The 14,767-nt window shown below is 40.5% G+C and overlaps 1 protein-coding gene across 1 annotated transcript in view; it reads left to right on the forward strand.

Moving 5' to 3' along the window:
* The window catches only part of LOC132218017 (myosin-8), a 31,471-nt gene extending 17,404 nt beyond the window's left edge, over positions 1 to 14,067 (forward strand). Inside the window, exons 21-39 of the mRNA XM_059668634.1 lie at positions 1,101 to 1,356; positions 3,478 to 3,720; positions 4,030 to 4,206; positions 4,284 to 4,429; positions 4,513 to 4,603; positions 4,700 to 5,089; positions 5,499 to 5,625; positions 6,168 to 6,286; positions 6,413 to 6,609; positions 7,784 to 7,967; positions 8,055 to 8,220; positions 8,316 to 8,440; positions 8,691 to 8,999; positions 9,578 to 9,781; positions 11,321 to 11,446; positions 11,534 to 11,704; positions 11,891 to 11,995; positions 12,732 to 12,827; positions 13,790 to 14,067. Of these exons, the coding sequence (XP_059524617.1) occupies positions 1,101 to 1,356; positions 3,478 to 3,720; positions 4,030 to 4,206; positions 4,284 to 4,429; positions 4,513 to 4,603; positions 4,700 to 5,089; positions 5,499 to 5,625; positions 6,168 to 6,286; positions 6,413 to 6,609; positions 7,784 to 7,967; positions 8,055 to 8,220; positions 8,316 to 8,440; positions 8,691 to 8,999; positions 9,578 to 9,781; positions 11,321 to 11,446; positions 11,534 to 11,704; positions 11,891 to 11,995; positions 12,732 to 12,827; positions 13,790 to 13,942 (3,385 nt within the window). The 3' untranslated portion in view covers positions 13,943 to 14,067. The remainder of the gene's footprint in view (positions 1 to 1,100; positions 1,357 to 3,477; positions 3,721 to 4,029; positions 4,207 to 4,283; positions 4,430 to 4,512; positions 4,604 to 4,699; positions 5,090 to 5,498; positions 5,626 to 6,167; positions 6,287 to 6,412; positions 6,610 to 7,783; positions 7,968 to 8,054; positions 8,221 to 8,315; positions 8,441 to 8,690; positions 9,000 to 9,577; positions 9,782 to 11,320; positions 11,447 to 11,533; positions 11,705 to 11,890; positions 11,996 to 12,731; positions 12,828 to 13,789) is intronic.
* The last annotated feature ends 700 nt before the right edge of the window (positions 14,068 to 14,767 follow it).

Genomic DNA, 14,767 nt, shown 5'->3' on the forward strand with positions numbered 1-14,767 from the left:
AAACAATCTGATTATCTCCTATTTCCAGGTTTGCATAAGCCCTCTCTCCTCATCCTAATTTATCTACTTATGAATTCAAAACTTCCATTACTCCTTTCACTAATTAACCTCACCCAGTTCTATCTACACAGCAATACTGCATTCCCTGTCCTCACACACACATTCTGCATTCATTTTGTTCCTTAAGTACTTATTTAGGTCTGCATTATGTGTTCCCAAGTTATTTACATGTGTCTGTCTACATTATGATTTGTGTCATAGTATCTGCCTTCTCAAAGTTATGGTTCTTATAAATCAGACCTAGAAAAATAGAATTTCCATTTCAGGAAGCTTGAGAAAACATACACGTTGTTACAGGGTAGTCAAATCTGCAAGTCTATTGCTACAGTTTGCAGAAAGGGCATCTTTTACTACTATTTTACAATTTTATTTAAATAAAAGAAATTTTGGAGCTCAATCTGTGCTAAATGCCCTAAAGATATTAAAAATATAATGAGCAAGTAACAATGAAGCATTTCAAAGAATTTGAGAAAAGACAGTATGTTATCTGAAGAAGCTAACAAAAGAAATTTATAGAGTGAATAATTCAGTGGTGAGTTAAATAAGAGGAGAGGCTTCAAGGAAGACATGATAGATCATAAGCTCAACTTAGGTGGGGCAATTCAGAAAGCAACCTATGCCATTTCATAGTTCACATCCATATGCCAATAGACAAGCAGCTCAATCAATTTACAATTGCCACATCCGCTCCCAAATCACTATTATTGTAGTATCTCCGATGATCTTAAAGTGGTACATATTCATGTAAAGTATTTCCTCTCTAAAGTCAGCTTCTTTGCTTGTTTGGTAGGAACTTGAAAATGCAGAATTGTTAAATATAATCAGCACATATTAGCAAAGCAGTTATGCTGAGGATTATTGTGTGAGTGTGAAGATGTGCCCACACATGCACACACATGTGTAAAGCCTGCATATAACGTATACAGAAGTTGACATATCATTTATATGTGGAGGGTCCTTAAAAGGGGAGTTTGCATATAAAAAATAATAGCATTGTCTCTAATAGATCAGTCTACACTGATATTTCCGTGTCATTTCAGAGAAGCCCTTTTCTGCATCCAGTACAACGTCCGCGCCTTCATGAACGTCAAGCACTGGCCCTGGATGAAGCTCTTCTTCAAGATCAAGCCCCTCCTCAAGAGTGCGGAGACCGAGAAGGAGATGGCCACCATGAAGGAGGAGTTCCAGAAGATCAAGGATGAACTGGCCAAGTCGGAGGCAAAGAGGAAGGAGCTGGAGGAAAAGATGGTCACTCTCTTAAAAGAGAAGAATGACCTGCAACTCCAGGTTCAATCTGTGAGTACTCCGTATTCTGAACGTACCATGTCACTGAAGCTTTTCTGGAATTCACACATACTTTGGATTTACAAATGACCTTTTCTTGAAAAAGAAAATCTCAACTTGCCCTTTAGTATTTCATTTAACTTACAATATTCCTATGAGAAAGGCGCAATTTTCCAAATTACAAATAAAAAAGAAAAGATCGAAGAATGCATTTACATGTCACAAATTTCACATGAAGAAAGTAGTTTAAAGGCAAGCCCCCAAATTTCATTTTATCCGTTTGCCTTGCCTGCTTTATCCCAGCCTTAAAATATAGCTCTATTTTCTAAATGCAAGTGTAGAGACTGTATTTAAATTCAAGAAACACAGTATTCTTATTCCTCTTTGTATCTATTTTCCTCAGCTCCCTTCCCTTCCCAAGATTTAGCTCAATGAATTTATCTGGGTACTTGACCTACACAACCAGGGTCTAAGGTAGAGGGAAGTGCCCTCTACAATTCTTCCTTTACAGATGCCGAGTTCTTAAAGTTTCTGTTTATTAATTCAGGAAGTAGCTATAACCAGAGTGGGGGTAGGTTTGGCACCTACACTCTGGCTGAACACAATTTTACTTGATCCAACAAGCCCAAGGATGTCATGAAGAAACTTGTGAAAATAATAGTTTTCCTAAAATTTTTAAGCTATTTTCAACTTTTCCTTCTCATAACTTTACTTATATGAGAGTTATAGTTTCCCAAAAGCATAGGATCAGTCTCTTTATCTTAACCTCTTTGAGAGGTATTATCATCAGTCAGTGATTATTTATTGAGTGTATCACTGTTAAAAATAGATGCAAAGGAACCCTGGGAAATCCCCATTATCATCCATTTAAGCCAGAGGTGGAGAACATCCTAGAATGCCTGCAAAATCATTTGGTCAGGTCTTGCCAAGTCATTTAAGGGTGAGTTAATTAAAAGTTTAACCAATTATAGCAGGCTAATTTTTAAGTTGATAATTTTTTTACTATGGCCCATGAATGATGTTAGAAATAACCAAATGGCCCTTGGCAGATTCCCCACCCCTGATTTAAGCATTTAAAACTTAAGATAAATAAAACAAACACTGAAAAAAGAAGAAATTCCCCAGGCCAGTGTAATCTAATAAATTAGTGGCTTAACTGATTTTCATTTGAGTCCTTTAGTAACTTATAAAAATGTCATTGAGCTATATGAGTTTTTAAAATTATATCTTCTTATATATTCTAAAATTTATTTTGAGGCTAAGGTAACTCTTAAAATGGAGATGAAATTTTTGGATAATTATAGCAATGTTATGGACTATCAAGGTTTTGAGTGCATAAGAATGCTTCATGGAAATGTATTCGTAGGCCTAACATAGGTCTTTTTCTTTTCTTTTTAAAATTCAGTCTACTAACTAGTTGCTTGAAGTGAGTAGGCAATTCTCAAAAACAAAACTAAACAATTTGACTAAGTCAGAAATCTTTGACTATTACAGCTGAAATGCTCTTAACATTCATTTCTCCTAATCCCCCTTATTACATATATATATATGCCTAAGCAACCGAACAACCAATGACCGGTCGACCGGTCGCTATGACACACACTGACCACCAGGGGGCAGATGCTCAACACACAGGATCGGGCTCCCTCCTGTCTGGATTGGGCCTGCAGGGATTGGGCCCAAACCGGCTATCTGACATCCCCCAAAGGGTCCTGGATTGTGAGAGGGTGCAGGCCAGGCCAAGGAACCCCACTGGTGCAGGAATCCATGCACCGGGCCCCTAGTATAATATAACTGAACGTAAGAGGAGTAAAGCAATAAAGATCACACATATGCAGGCAAATGTGGGACAAGAACCCAAGCTTCCTTTGGTGCTTCCACTCTTCTACACACTGCTTTCTAAAATAGCCCATTTCTTCAGTCCACTCATTTGCAGACTAATTTGCTTCTAAATCTATAGTCTTACTTCTAATTAGCTGCATTTCTCCAGGACATGTAATAATATTCAATTAAGTTTAATTTATATTCATACTGAAAAATTCATCAAAATGCAGTGAACACTACTATTTTGTGCAAAGAACAAGTTCCAAATAAGTAACAAGTTCTCTTAAGTATCTCACTGAATCCCCACAGGAAGCAGACAGCTTAGCTGATGCAGAGGAAAGGTGTGAGCAACTGATTAAAAACAAAATCCAGCTGGAGGCCAAAATCAAAGAGGTGACCGAGAGAGCCGAGGATGAGGAAGAGATCAATGCTGAGCTGACGGCCAAGAAGAGGAAACTGGAGGACGAATGTTCTGAACTGAAGAAAGACATCGATGACCTTGAGCTGACACTGGCCAAGGTTGAAAAGGAGAAGCATGCCACAGAGAACAAGGTATGAGACATATTCTGCTATACCCTATAGAACAGCGGTTCTCAACCTGTGGGTCACCACCCCTTTGGTGGTCAAACGACCCTTTCACAGGGGTCGCCTAAGACCATCCTGCATGTCAGATATTTACATTATGATTCATAACAGTAGCAACATTACAGATATGAAGTAGCAACGAAAATAATTTTATGGTTGGGTCACAACACGAAGACTGTATTTAAAGGGCCAGAAGGTTGAGAACCACTGCTATAGAGGTTCTACCATCCAATTAGCTGCTTTATAGTAGAGACAATCTCTCCCTTGACCTTCTAGGTGAAAAACCTCACAGAAGAGATGGCAGGACTGGATGAAACCATAGCTAAGCTGACCAAGGAGAAGAAGGCCCTCCAAGAAGCCCACCAGCAGACGCTGGATGACCTGCAGGCAGAGGAGGACAAAGTCAACACCCTGACCAAAGCTAAAACCAAGCTAGAGCAGCAAGTGGATGATGTCAGTGTATTTTTAATAAACATTTGAAAGATTTTTAATATACTTTCAATTTTTAACAAATTTTACTTTCTCATTAGCTTGAAGGGTCTCTGGAGCAAGAAAAGAAACTTCGAATGGATCTAGAAAGAGCAAAGAGGAAACTGGAGGGTGATCTAAAATTGGCCCAAGAATCCACAATGGATACAGAAAATGACAAACAGCAACTTGATGAAAAGCTTAAAAAGTAGGAACTCCAGAAAAAACCTCTATGTGATATCATCATTAAATTCATATGGGTCGTAATATGTCTTCTTCTTCTTTCTTAAGGAAAGAATTTGAAATCAGCAATCTGCTAAGCAAAATTGAAGATGAGCAAGCAGTAGAAATTCAACTCCAGAAAAAGATCAAAGAGTTGCAGGTGAGTCATCTCACCTCCTTTATTCTGTACCCTCCCCCCCCAAAAAAAACCTGAAATTGAGATTAATGTATGTTAATGTCCTTGTGTCACTCCCAGGCCCGCACTGAGGAGCTGGAGGAGGAAATCGAGGCAGAGCGGGCCTCTAGGGCCAAAGCAGAGAAGCAGCGCTCCGACCTCTCCCGGGAACTGGAGGAGATCAGCGAGCGGCTGGAGGAAGCTGGTGGGGCAACCTCAGCCCAGGTTGAGATGAACAAGAAGCGGGAGGCTGAGTTCCAGAAAATGCGCAGGGACCTGGAGGAGGCCACCCTGCAGCACGAAGCCACAGCAGCCACCCTGAGGAAGAAGCACGCGGACAGTGTGGCTGAACTTGGGGAGCAGATAGACAACCTGCAGAGGGTCAAGCAGAAGCTGGAGAAGGAGAAGAGTGAGCTGAAGATGGAGATCGATGACCTTAGCAGTAACTCAGAGGCCATTTCCAAAGCCAAGGTACCCAATACTATCTCTAAATGATGTTAATTAATAACCTACTAGAACACCCATTGTTTCTTGTCATTAAACATTGTTTGCAAGAAGTTTATAGCACTAATCTAATATTTTCTATTCTAATATATTCCATTCTATTTCATTTTTAAAATGCTGGATTTGACCTGTTAAGATTATTTCAAAATCTACTTTAATATCAGTCTTGGGATAGATGAATGGGCTCCAACAATGACCTCTTTAGGGACACTGTGCACTCATCATGCTTGAACCCCAGCATGTTCCACATTGTTGGTGCCATAACCTTCTACTCACACAACATGAATTTATTCACTGGAAAAATATTATAAGAATCAAGTTTTAACTTACTTTATTGCATGCAATGTCTCATCCGTCACTGCCACATGTACCATAGGGAAACCTTGAAAAGATGTGCCGCACACTGGAAGATCAACTGAGTGAACTGAAGACTAAGGAGGAAGAGCAGCAGCGGCTGATCAATGACCTGACGGCTCAGAGAGCGCGCCTGCAGACGGAATCAGGTAAAGACCTTTCTCTGAATCCTGAAACTTTGCACTAGATAAAAGCGATTCCAGGGGTTCTTAATAAATAGCAATACTTCCATTTTATTTTTTTTTTTATATTTTATTGATTTTTTACAGAGAGGAAGGGAGAGAGACAGAGGGTTAGAAACATCGATGAGAGAGAAACATCGATCAGCTGCCTCCTGCACATCTCCCACTGGGGATGTGCCCGCAACCCAGGCACATGCCCTTGACCGGAATCAAACCTGGGACCTTTCAGTCCGCAAGCCGACGCTCTATCCACTGAGCCAAACCGGTTTCGGCCCATTTTAGAGTGGACTAAGCAAACTATCAGAATTTGCTGAGCAGGTCAGAAAGAAAAAAATAAGCAAGAATCAGCAAGCAAGTTTACTTGTTACACTCCTGTGGCAACTCTGCCCTTTAAACTCCAGTTCTACAATACCTAGGAGTATATATTTGATATGTACAAATATAAATATAAAAGCATTAGGCCAATTTTTAACACCATTAACAAATCCCTTTACTTACATTACTCTTAGGTGAATATTCTCGACAATTAGATGAGAAAGATGCTTTAGTCTCTCAGCTTTCAAGGAGCAAACAAGCATCTAGTCAGCAGATTGAAGACATGAAACGTCAGCTAGAAGAAGAAACTAAAGTGAGTTTTACCTAAGATCTTCTTGGCTAATCATATCTACACATGTCCAGTTAGGTTCTACTCCGAATGTGTAAATTAAATATCACTGAATAAATGAATTTAAGTCACTGACTCATATTTCTGCAGGCCAAGAACGCCCTGGCCCACGCCCTGCAGTCCTCCCGCCACGACTGTGACCTGCTGCGGGAACAGTATGAGGAGGAGCAGGAAGGCAAAGCTGAGCTGCAGAGGGCGCTGTCCAAGGCCAACAGCGAGGTTGCCCAGTGGAGGACCAAGTACGAGACAGATGCCATCCAGCGCACAGAGGAGCTGGAGGAGGCTAAGTATGTACAGTGAATTCTCGGGGAGGAGTTGCCCAACTCAGCAACTCCCAGAAGCAGTTGTGAGGACACTGATGACAATGGAAACACAACATAGCAGAAGCTAACATTTACTGAGTGCATGCTATGGTCAAATACTATAAATACATTAGCTCATTTAGTTTTCATAGCAACATTATTATTCTTATCCCATTCGAGATGAGGAAATTGAAGCTGTGAGAGGTTAACTAACTAATCCAAGGGCATATGATTAATAAATGGTGCAGCTGGGACTAGAACCAGATATTCTGATTCCAGAGCCCACCGTAAGCATTGCAGTAGAAAGAGATGGCTCTTAAAACTCATGTTAGAGGCCATCCCACAATACGTAATGTCCAGAATTGGTCTGAATCGAGTGAAGAGTTAGTCTGTGTACAGACAAAAGGGGACCTTCAAGTAGATCTTGGGCATCAAGGCTAACGACTTGTCTGAAACTTAAGGATGCGTAGGTGGCACACAATTAGGAAATTAAAATGTAGGTGATTTAGACGGGGGGGGGGGGGGGAGCCTGCCTTTATTTAAACTGCATGAATTGTCCTGATTTATCCATCAATTTCTTTCTCTGGTGAGATTGTTCAACTTTGATTAGAAGAAACTGGCTATGTTTTCTTGAGAGAAAAAGTACATAAAATAAAATGGAAACTTTGAGGTAAAAAAATTAATATGCTCAGTATATTCTTGTCCAATAAAATATCTAGTCAGCTCAAATACTTTTTGGAATAAGATTAAGATATATAAATCAATTGATAAAATTGTCCTGGCCACACATTCTCCACAATCACACTCAATCAGAAGTCCTGGCACTAAGAGCAGTCTCTAAGAATTCAACAGCTTACCAAGGATTTGAATCACCATTTATCAATCTAGAACAGTGGTTCTCAACCTTGGCTGCACATTAGAATCACCTGGGAATCTTTTTAAAATCCTGATTTCTGGGCCTCATCCTCTGGAAATTCTGTTTCTTTGTTACTAATGTTGTTGCCCCACCCCATAACAAAGGTTGAGAACCACTGATCTAGAAAGTAGTTCTGGCTACCAGTTTTGAAAACCATGTTATTTGCCATGGAAACAGGACTGTGAAAGGAGGCCAAGGAGGTTATCGCTTGCACAGTCCTTAAATGCCTGGCTAACTTTTCAGGAAGAAGCTGGCCCAGCGTCTGCAGGAAGCTGAGGAACACGTAGAAGCCGTGAACGCCAAGTGTGCCTCCCTTGAGAAGACGAAGCAGCGGCTCCAGAATGAAGTGGAGGACCTCATGCTTGATGTGGAGAGATCTAATGCTGCCTGCGCAGCCCTGGACAAGAAGCAGAGGAACTTTGACAAGGTGGCCCAGCCTGCTTAACCTTTATCAATGCTTACTTGGTCTTCCTTTCTCCTGACATTGGCTGATGATTTATTTACTGCTTTTCAGATCTTATCAGAATGGAAACAGAAGCAGGAGGAAACTCAGGCTGAATTTGAGGCCTCCCAGAAGGAGTCCCGTTCTCTCAGCACTGAGCTGTTCAAGATCAAGAATGCCTACGAGGAATCCCTGGATCAACTTGAAACACTAAAGAGAGAGAATAAGAACTTGCAGCGTGAGTTCTCTTGAATTTCCCTACCCAACATAGCCTGACTGGACCTTTCCATGTTGCCATCAGCTCACCACTTCTCTCTTGCCTGTTCACCACAGAGGAGATTTCTGACCTCACTGAGCAGATTGCTGAGGGTGGGAAGCAAATCCATGAATTGGAGAAAATAAAGAAGCAAGTGGAACAAGAGAAATGTGACATTCAGGCTGCCTTAGAGGAAGCAGAGGTACATATTTACATATTACTAGGTTGTATAGTACTTTATACTTTACTAAAAGCACCTTTATTACAGAGCTGCCCTGTGTAATCCAGGACTGAATAAACAAAAGAATTATTTACCTAACAGGATCCTGGAACTATTGTATTGTACTTTGTAAAATTACATAAACTGATATTAATTAGAGTTTGTCTCACAAGAAATATATTCCAAGTATTCAAGTTATTTTCCATTACTAATCGATCACTGTTTTGTTAAGGCATCTCTTGAACATGAAGAGGGAAAGATCCTACGCATCCAGCTAGAGTTGAACCAAGTCAAGTCTGAAATTGACAGGAAAATTGCTGAAAAGGATGAGGAAATTGACCAGCTCAAGAGAAACCACGTTAGAGTAGTGGAGTCGATGCAAAGCATGCTAGATGCTGAGATTAGGAGCAGGAATGATGCTCTGAGAGTCAAAAAGAAGATGGAGGGAGATCTCAATGAGATGGAAATCCAGCTGAACCATGCCAACCGTTTGGCTGCAGAGAGCTTGAGGAACTACAGGAACACCCAAGGGATCCTGAAGGTAAATGAGTCCACATTTAACAGTTCAGATAAGTCAAGCAAGTTACTGGTCTTCCATTCCTCAAGAAACCTTCTTGTTAAACCATCCTTTTTTTTTTTCTTTTAACAAATTATATAGCTCATAGTATGGAGGCCACTAAATTAAATGCACATAGAGTATTTTTAAAGAAATGTTATGATATGAAAGCAAGTGTAAGACTGGCACCAAATGGCCTGAGACTGAGTTCTAGTTTTACTAGGTGCCTGATTTTAGGCAAGTTATTTAACCCTTCAGAACCTGTTATTGTGAGAATCAAAGGAGACAACAGATATCAAGTACTGTGTAGAGCATATGGAAAATGTTCCATAAATTATAGACAGCAGGACTTGCACATGAAAAAAATAATTAATGTCATAAATGGAACAGGAATCTGTCTCCTGATAAGTCTTTCTTCTGTGAGTTAGTGACATCACCATATTCTTGCTTTCAAATGACAGGCCTGTCATTTCCTGTTCCTGGTACCAATACATTCTCCCAGTTCATCTCCAAGGATATCCATATCCTCTTCAGAGTGTTTAAGGCCTTTTTTTACTTAACAGGACACCCAGCTACACCTGGATGATGCTCTCCGGGGCCAGGAGGACCTGAAGGAGCAGCTGGCCATGGTTGAGCGCAGAGCCAACCTGCTGCAGGCTGAGGTGGAGGAGCTGCGGGCATCTCTGGAGCAGACGGAGAGGGGCAGGAAAATCGCAGAACAGGAGCTGCTGGATGCCAGTGAGCGTGTCCAGCTCCTGCACACCCAGGTGAAACCCTCACATCAAACAAATACAGGCGTATTGTTAAGTGATGAATCAGAATTATAGCGTGAAATTACTCCATTTTTATAAAATATGGTGTCCCAAAAAATGTATACACACTTTGAATGATTATAAAGAGTTTACTAACATACAGTTCATTTTCACAGTTTAAAAGAATCTATAGAAATGAATAATTTTTTTGTCAATGCCTGCTTTCAAACTGATGACAGTTTTGGTACAGTCACTGCTGATAATGCGAATCAATGGAATCATAAACATTAAGAACATTTCATTCGGTATTTGTGTGCCCTCAATTCGTCAACTGTTGCTGGTTTTGTACTGCAAACTATCTTTTATGTATCCCCATAAAAAAGTCTAGTGGACAAATTTTCTTTGTTTGAAGTTTAGTCCTGCTTCGCACATTATTTCAAATCAGTTAAACCTGAAGAGGAGTGAAAATTAAGCAAGTTATCAACTGTTAAAGTGTGTATTCAAAAAATGTATATACACTTTGCATAATTATAAAGGCAGTGTTTGAATTTCAACTGTGTCTTCAAACTTCTAGTAACATTTTAGGATGAATTTCCTTTGTTCAAAGCTTAGTCTGGCTCAAAAGAAAAGAAAAGAAAATCAATTGAGCTATCAGCTGTTAAAGTGTGTATACATGTTTTTGGAATATATGTATATGTATATATTATGGATGGGCAATATAACTAAAATATTAACTGCAGTTATCTTGGTGTGCAGTGTTACAAATATTTTATATGTGTGTTCCTATTTGTAATTTTTAGATTTTCTACCCTCCAAAAAGAGGGCATTACATTTATTTAAAAATAAGGTTTGGTTCTTTATTTTGAAAACCATAATGTGGACTAATCATGAACAAAGATATCTGTTGACTCCAATATGTGGAAATGTTCCTTGCATCATTTCTCATCAGGGGCACGTCAGCATTTAGCTTGTTTTGTTTACTGTCTCTGTGCCTTGCAGGATGTTTAGTATCCCTGACTTGCCCAGACAGTAAATGCAGTAGCACCCCTTAGTCATTTTGACAACCAAATATTTCCAAGTACACATGAAGGGAGTAAGTAGTGCTTCCCTTTGAGAACCAGGGATTGAGATTTTAAGAAAATGTTTTTGTAAGAGTAATCCAGCATTCCCCAAGGAACCAAAGCATGAAAGTTCACAGAGAATAGATTCCTTCCAACTCCCAGTACCACATTCACAAAAATAATATATTCTTTTCTAATATTTCCAACCTTTTATGGTACAGTATGAGTGATGTCCAGTGGAAATATAACTGAGAGAGCACTTAACTTACATTCTTAAATCTCAGAACTCCTTATGCATAAATCAGGTGGACCTTGGGCAATGGTGGAAGCAGGGGGGAGCTCCAATCTTGTAAATAATTATTTTGCACTGAACAAATATTTAAAGTTTATTGAAATGTTGCTATTAGTCCCTTGCATGAGCCAACAAGTAAGACATTTATAAAATCCCAAGAGTGAAAACTGTAAAGCTTGCTAATTCTCACTATTTTTACAGAACACCAGCCTGATCAACACCAAGAAGAAATTAGAAAGTGATGTTTCACAACTCCAGAGTGAAGTGGAAGAAGTCATTCAGGAATCACGCAATGCAGAAGAGAAGGCCAAGAAGGCCATCACTGATGTGAGATGAGCATTTGTTTTACGGACACACATTTGCTACCTACCATTACCAGGTTTCCTTATTTTTCTTTACTTATATGCTAATTAGGCGGCCATGATGGCCGAGGAGCTGAAGAAGGAGCAGGACACCAGCGCCCACCTGGAGCGGATGAAGAAGAACCTGGAGCAGACGGTGAAGGACCTGCAGCACCGTCTGGATGAGGCTGAGCAGCTGGCCCTGAAGGGCGGGAAGAAGCAGATCCAGAAACTGGAGGCCAGAGTGGGTATCTCAATCTCTCCAAATCTGGGAAGGGAAAAAGGGTACTTCCCCTATGCATCTCTCTTCCTTCATAGTGACTCCTATCCTTGTCCTGGGGCTGGGGACATCCACGTAGTACCTTCAGTAGGGTCCTGAGCTCCTTAATATCCTCCAAGACTGACCTGTCGGTATCTTTCTCGGTTGCAGGTACGTGAGCTTGAAGGAGAAGTTGAAAATGAACAGAAACGCAATGCTGAGGCTGTTAAAGGTTTGCGGAAACATGAGAGAAGAGTAAAGGAACTTTCCTACCAGGTAAAGGAATAGCTTTCTAGAATATCCAGACTTCCTGCCCAGTGGGAAATTGGAAATCTGGTGACAATCTATGTGTCACTCACAAATAGACACATTAACTTGGTGCATATAAGAGGCAAATGACACAGGTGCTTATCACAGCCATATACTAAGCTTGGAAAATCAGGAAAGCTTTTAGATAATAACATAAGAGTATAGGTTTTAAAGCCAGATAAGTGAGTATTAGCTCTAATTTGACCTCTCTTATTTTTTAAGAGTCTCATGCTCTACCGACTGAGCTAGCCGGGCGCCCGTTCTCTTATTTTTTAAACTTGCGTAGATTACTTAACACTCTAAACTTTAGTTTCATGACCTATAATGTAGAGTAACAACATCTACTCTCCAAGGTAGGAAGATAAGAATTAGAAAAGATGTTTACAGGGTGGGGCAAAAGTAGGTTTACAGTTGTGAGTACACAAAATACAGCTTATCCTTGTATTATTATTTCTTAATTGTTGTATTATTTTCCATATGAACAACTATAAACCTACTTTTGTCCCACACTGTATAATTACCTAATACAGTGCCTGCAAATCTGGACATTTAGTAAGAGTGGTGACTGCTATTATGAAGAATGCCTCAGAGTTTAACACTTTTACCCCAGGCCCACTGCCATCATATCAGAGTGATTTATTTTACCACCTACCGTAGAGTTATTTTGCGGGGTTGAATGCAAATCATTTTTTCAAACTTGTAGACTGAGGAGGACCGCAAGAATGTTCTCAGGCTGCAGGACTTGGTAGACAAATTACAGGCGAAGGTGAAATCCTATAAGAGACAAGCTGAGGAGGCTGTAAGTATCTTTAAGCCTTTGGAGAAGAAAAAAAACGGGGGGGGGGGCGGGGAGAGAATAGAGGAGATATTTTTATTATTAAACAATTTGTAAGGTTTGTGGGGGGAGGGGTGGGGGAAAGTTCTAACTAACCCACCTTACTTGATAACTGTAAAGAATATACAGTAGAAGCTTTAACACCATAGTAAGTATTCCTCCCCCTCTAGAAATACACACACTCAAGTGTTTTCAAATGCCAAACTTAGATCTTTTACCCCAGCTGACTTATCCACTCACTACCAGTATCATCATCAGGGGCTCCTCTCTCCACATGGCTATAGCAGTAAGGACATGTCAGAAGATCCTCCAGTTTCCCTTTGCCTAGTTGCTTCCCATTCTTCCAAATGCAGTGTGGTAGGCAAGAAGTAGGTAGGAAGTCAGTAAAGGAAGGAAGGAAGGAAGGGAGGGAGGGAGGGAGGGAGGGAGGGAGGGAGGGAGGGAGGGAGGGAGGGAGGGAGGGAGGGGCAAAAATAGTAGTAAGTCCAACCAACAGAGGCATACTTTCTTCCCACCTCCACTTTTCCCCTTTCTCTCTATTCCAGAGTAAAAATAGATGGCAAAAAAGTTTTAAGTGGGGTTTTCCCAAAGTTATCATCTGGCCTGACATTTACTTACTAAATTCTGTAATGGAGCGTAACTGGGTCTCTCTCTTCCTCTTTTCCACCCAACCCATACATCATAAATGGATTTCACGTTTATATGGGTTTGACATAAGTTGTCCCTTCCATTTCAAAACAGTTTCTTCTTTTATTCTTTAAAGTAAAAAATGTAATTGAAGTTACAAAGTCTGTCCGTATCTGAAGTCAGACATGGCAAACTGAACATAAGAAGGCAATAGTTGAGTTGAGGAAATAACCCTGTTTGGTGAAAAGTGCAATAAGAACCACAAAGTCTAATTCTCACATTTTTCTCTCTATTCTCAGGAGGAACAATCCAACGCTAATCTTGCTAAATTCCGCAAGCTCCAGCATGAGCTGGAGGAGGCTGAGGAGCGGGCTGACATCGCCGAGTCCCAGGTCAACAAGCTGCGGGTGAAGAGCCGCGAGGTTCACACAAGAGTCATAAGTGAAGAGTGATCCCTGATGCTATGGAATGACTGAAAAGAGGCACAAAATGTGCTATTTTTGGTCACTTATTTTATGATGTTTATTTTCCCCTTAATGTTGAGTAAATAAAAATTACAGTAAACTTATAAATTAAACATTGTCATTTTTATTTCCAAAATTATTTGCTCTTACATACAGTTCTCACCTAGCTATTATTTTTAATGCTTTGCAGAGCATTCAATGTTCTGTACCTCCATCAGCACCCAGCATCACCTTTCCCACCACTCCCACCATATAATTATCTTTTGCTGATCTTGATCTCATTAAATCTCTTGATTATTAAAAATTACTAAGGAAAAGTCTCCCTGAGACTGCCCCTTCAGACAGAACTCATTCATTTATCCACTCCAAAAATAGTTATTGAGTATCTACTATGTGCCAGGCACTGTTCTAAGTTCTGTGGGTGTTGCTGTGAACATAGTTCCTGTCCTCTGGGTGCTTATATGCTACAAGGAAAGAAAGGCAATGACCAGCTAAGAAGCTATGTAATAAGTCAGATGGTAAGTGCTAATCCTATATAATAAAAGTATAATATGCAAATCGACTGAATGGCGGAACGAACATTTGCTATGACGCACACTGACCACTAGGGGGCAGACGCTCAATGCAGGAGCTGCCCCCTGGTGGTCAGTGAGCACCACTCAGCCAAAAGCCGGGAGCAGGCCTAAGGCATCAGTTGGATATTCCCCAAGGACTCCTGGACTGCCAGAGAGCACAGGCTGGGCTGAGGGAACCCTCCAAGTGCATGAATTTTGTGCACCGGGCCTCTAGTGGGAAATAAAAACATATGGCAGT

This window comes from Myotis daubentonii, chromosome 16 (genome assembly GCF_963259705.1).
Source record: "Myotis daubentonii chromosome 16, mMyoDau2.1, whole genome shotgun sequence".
In the NCBI taxonomy this organism is placed as follows: Eukaryota; Metazoa; Chordata; class Mammalia; order Chiroptera; family Vespertilionidae; genus Myotis; species Myotis daubentonii.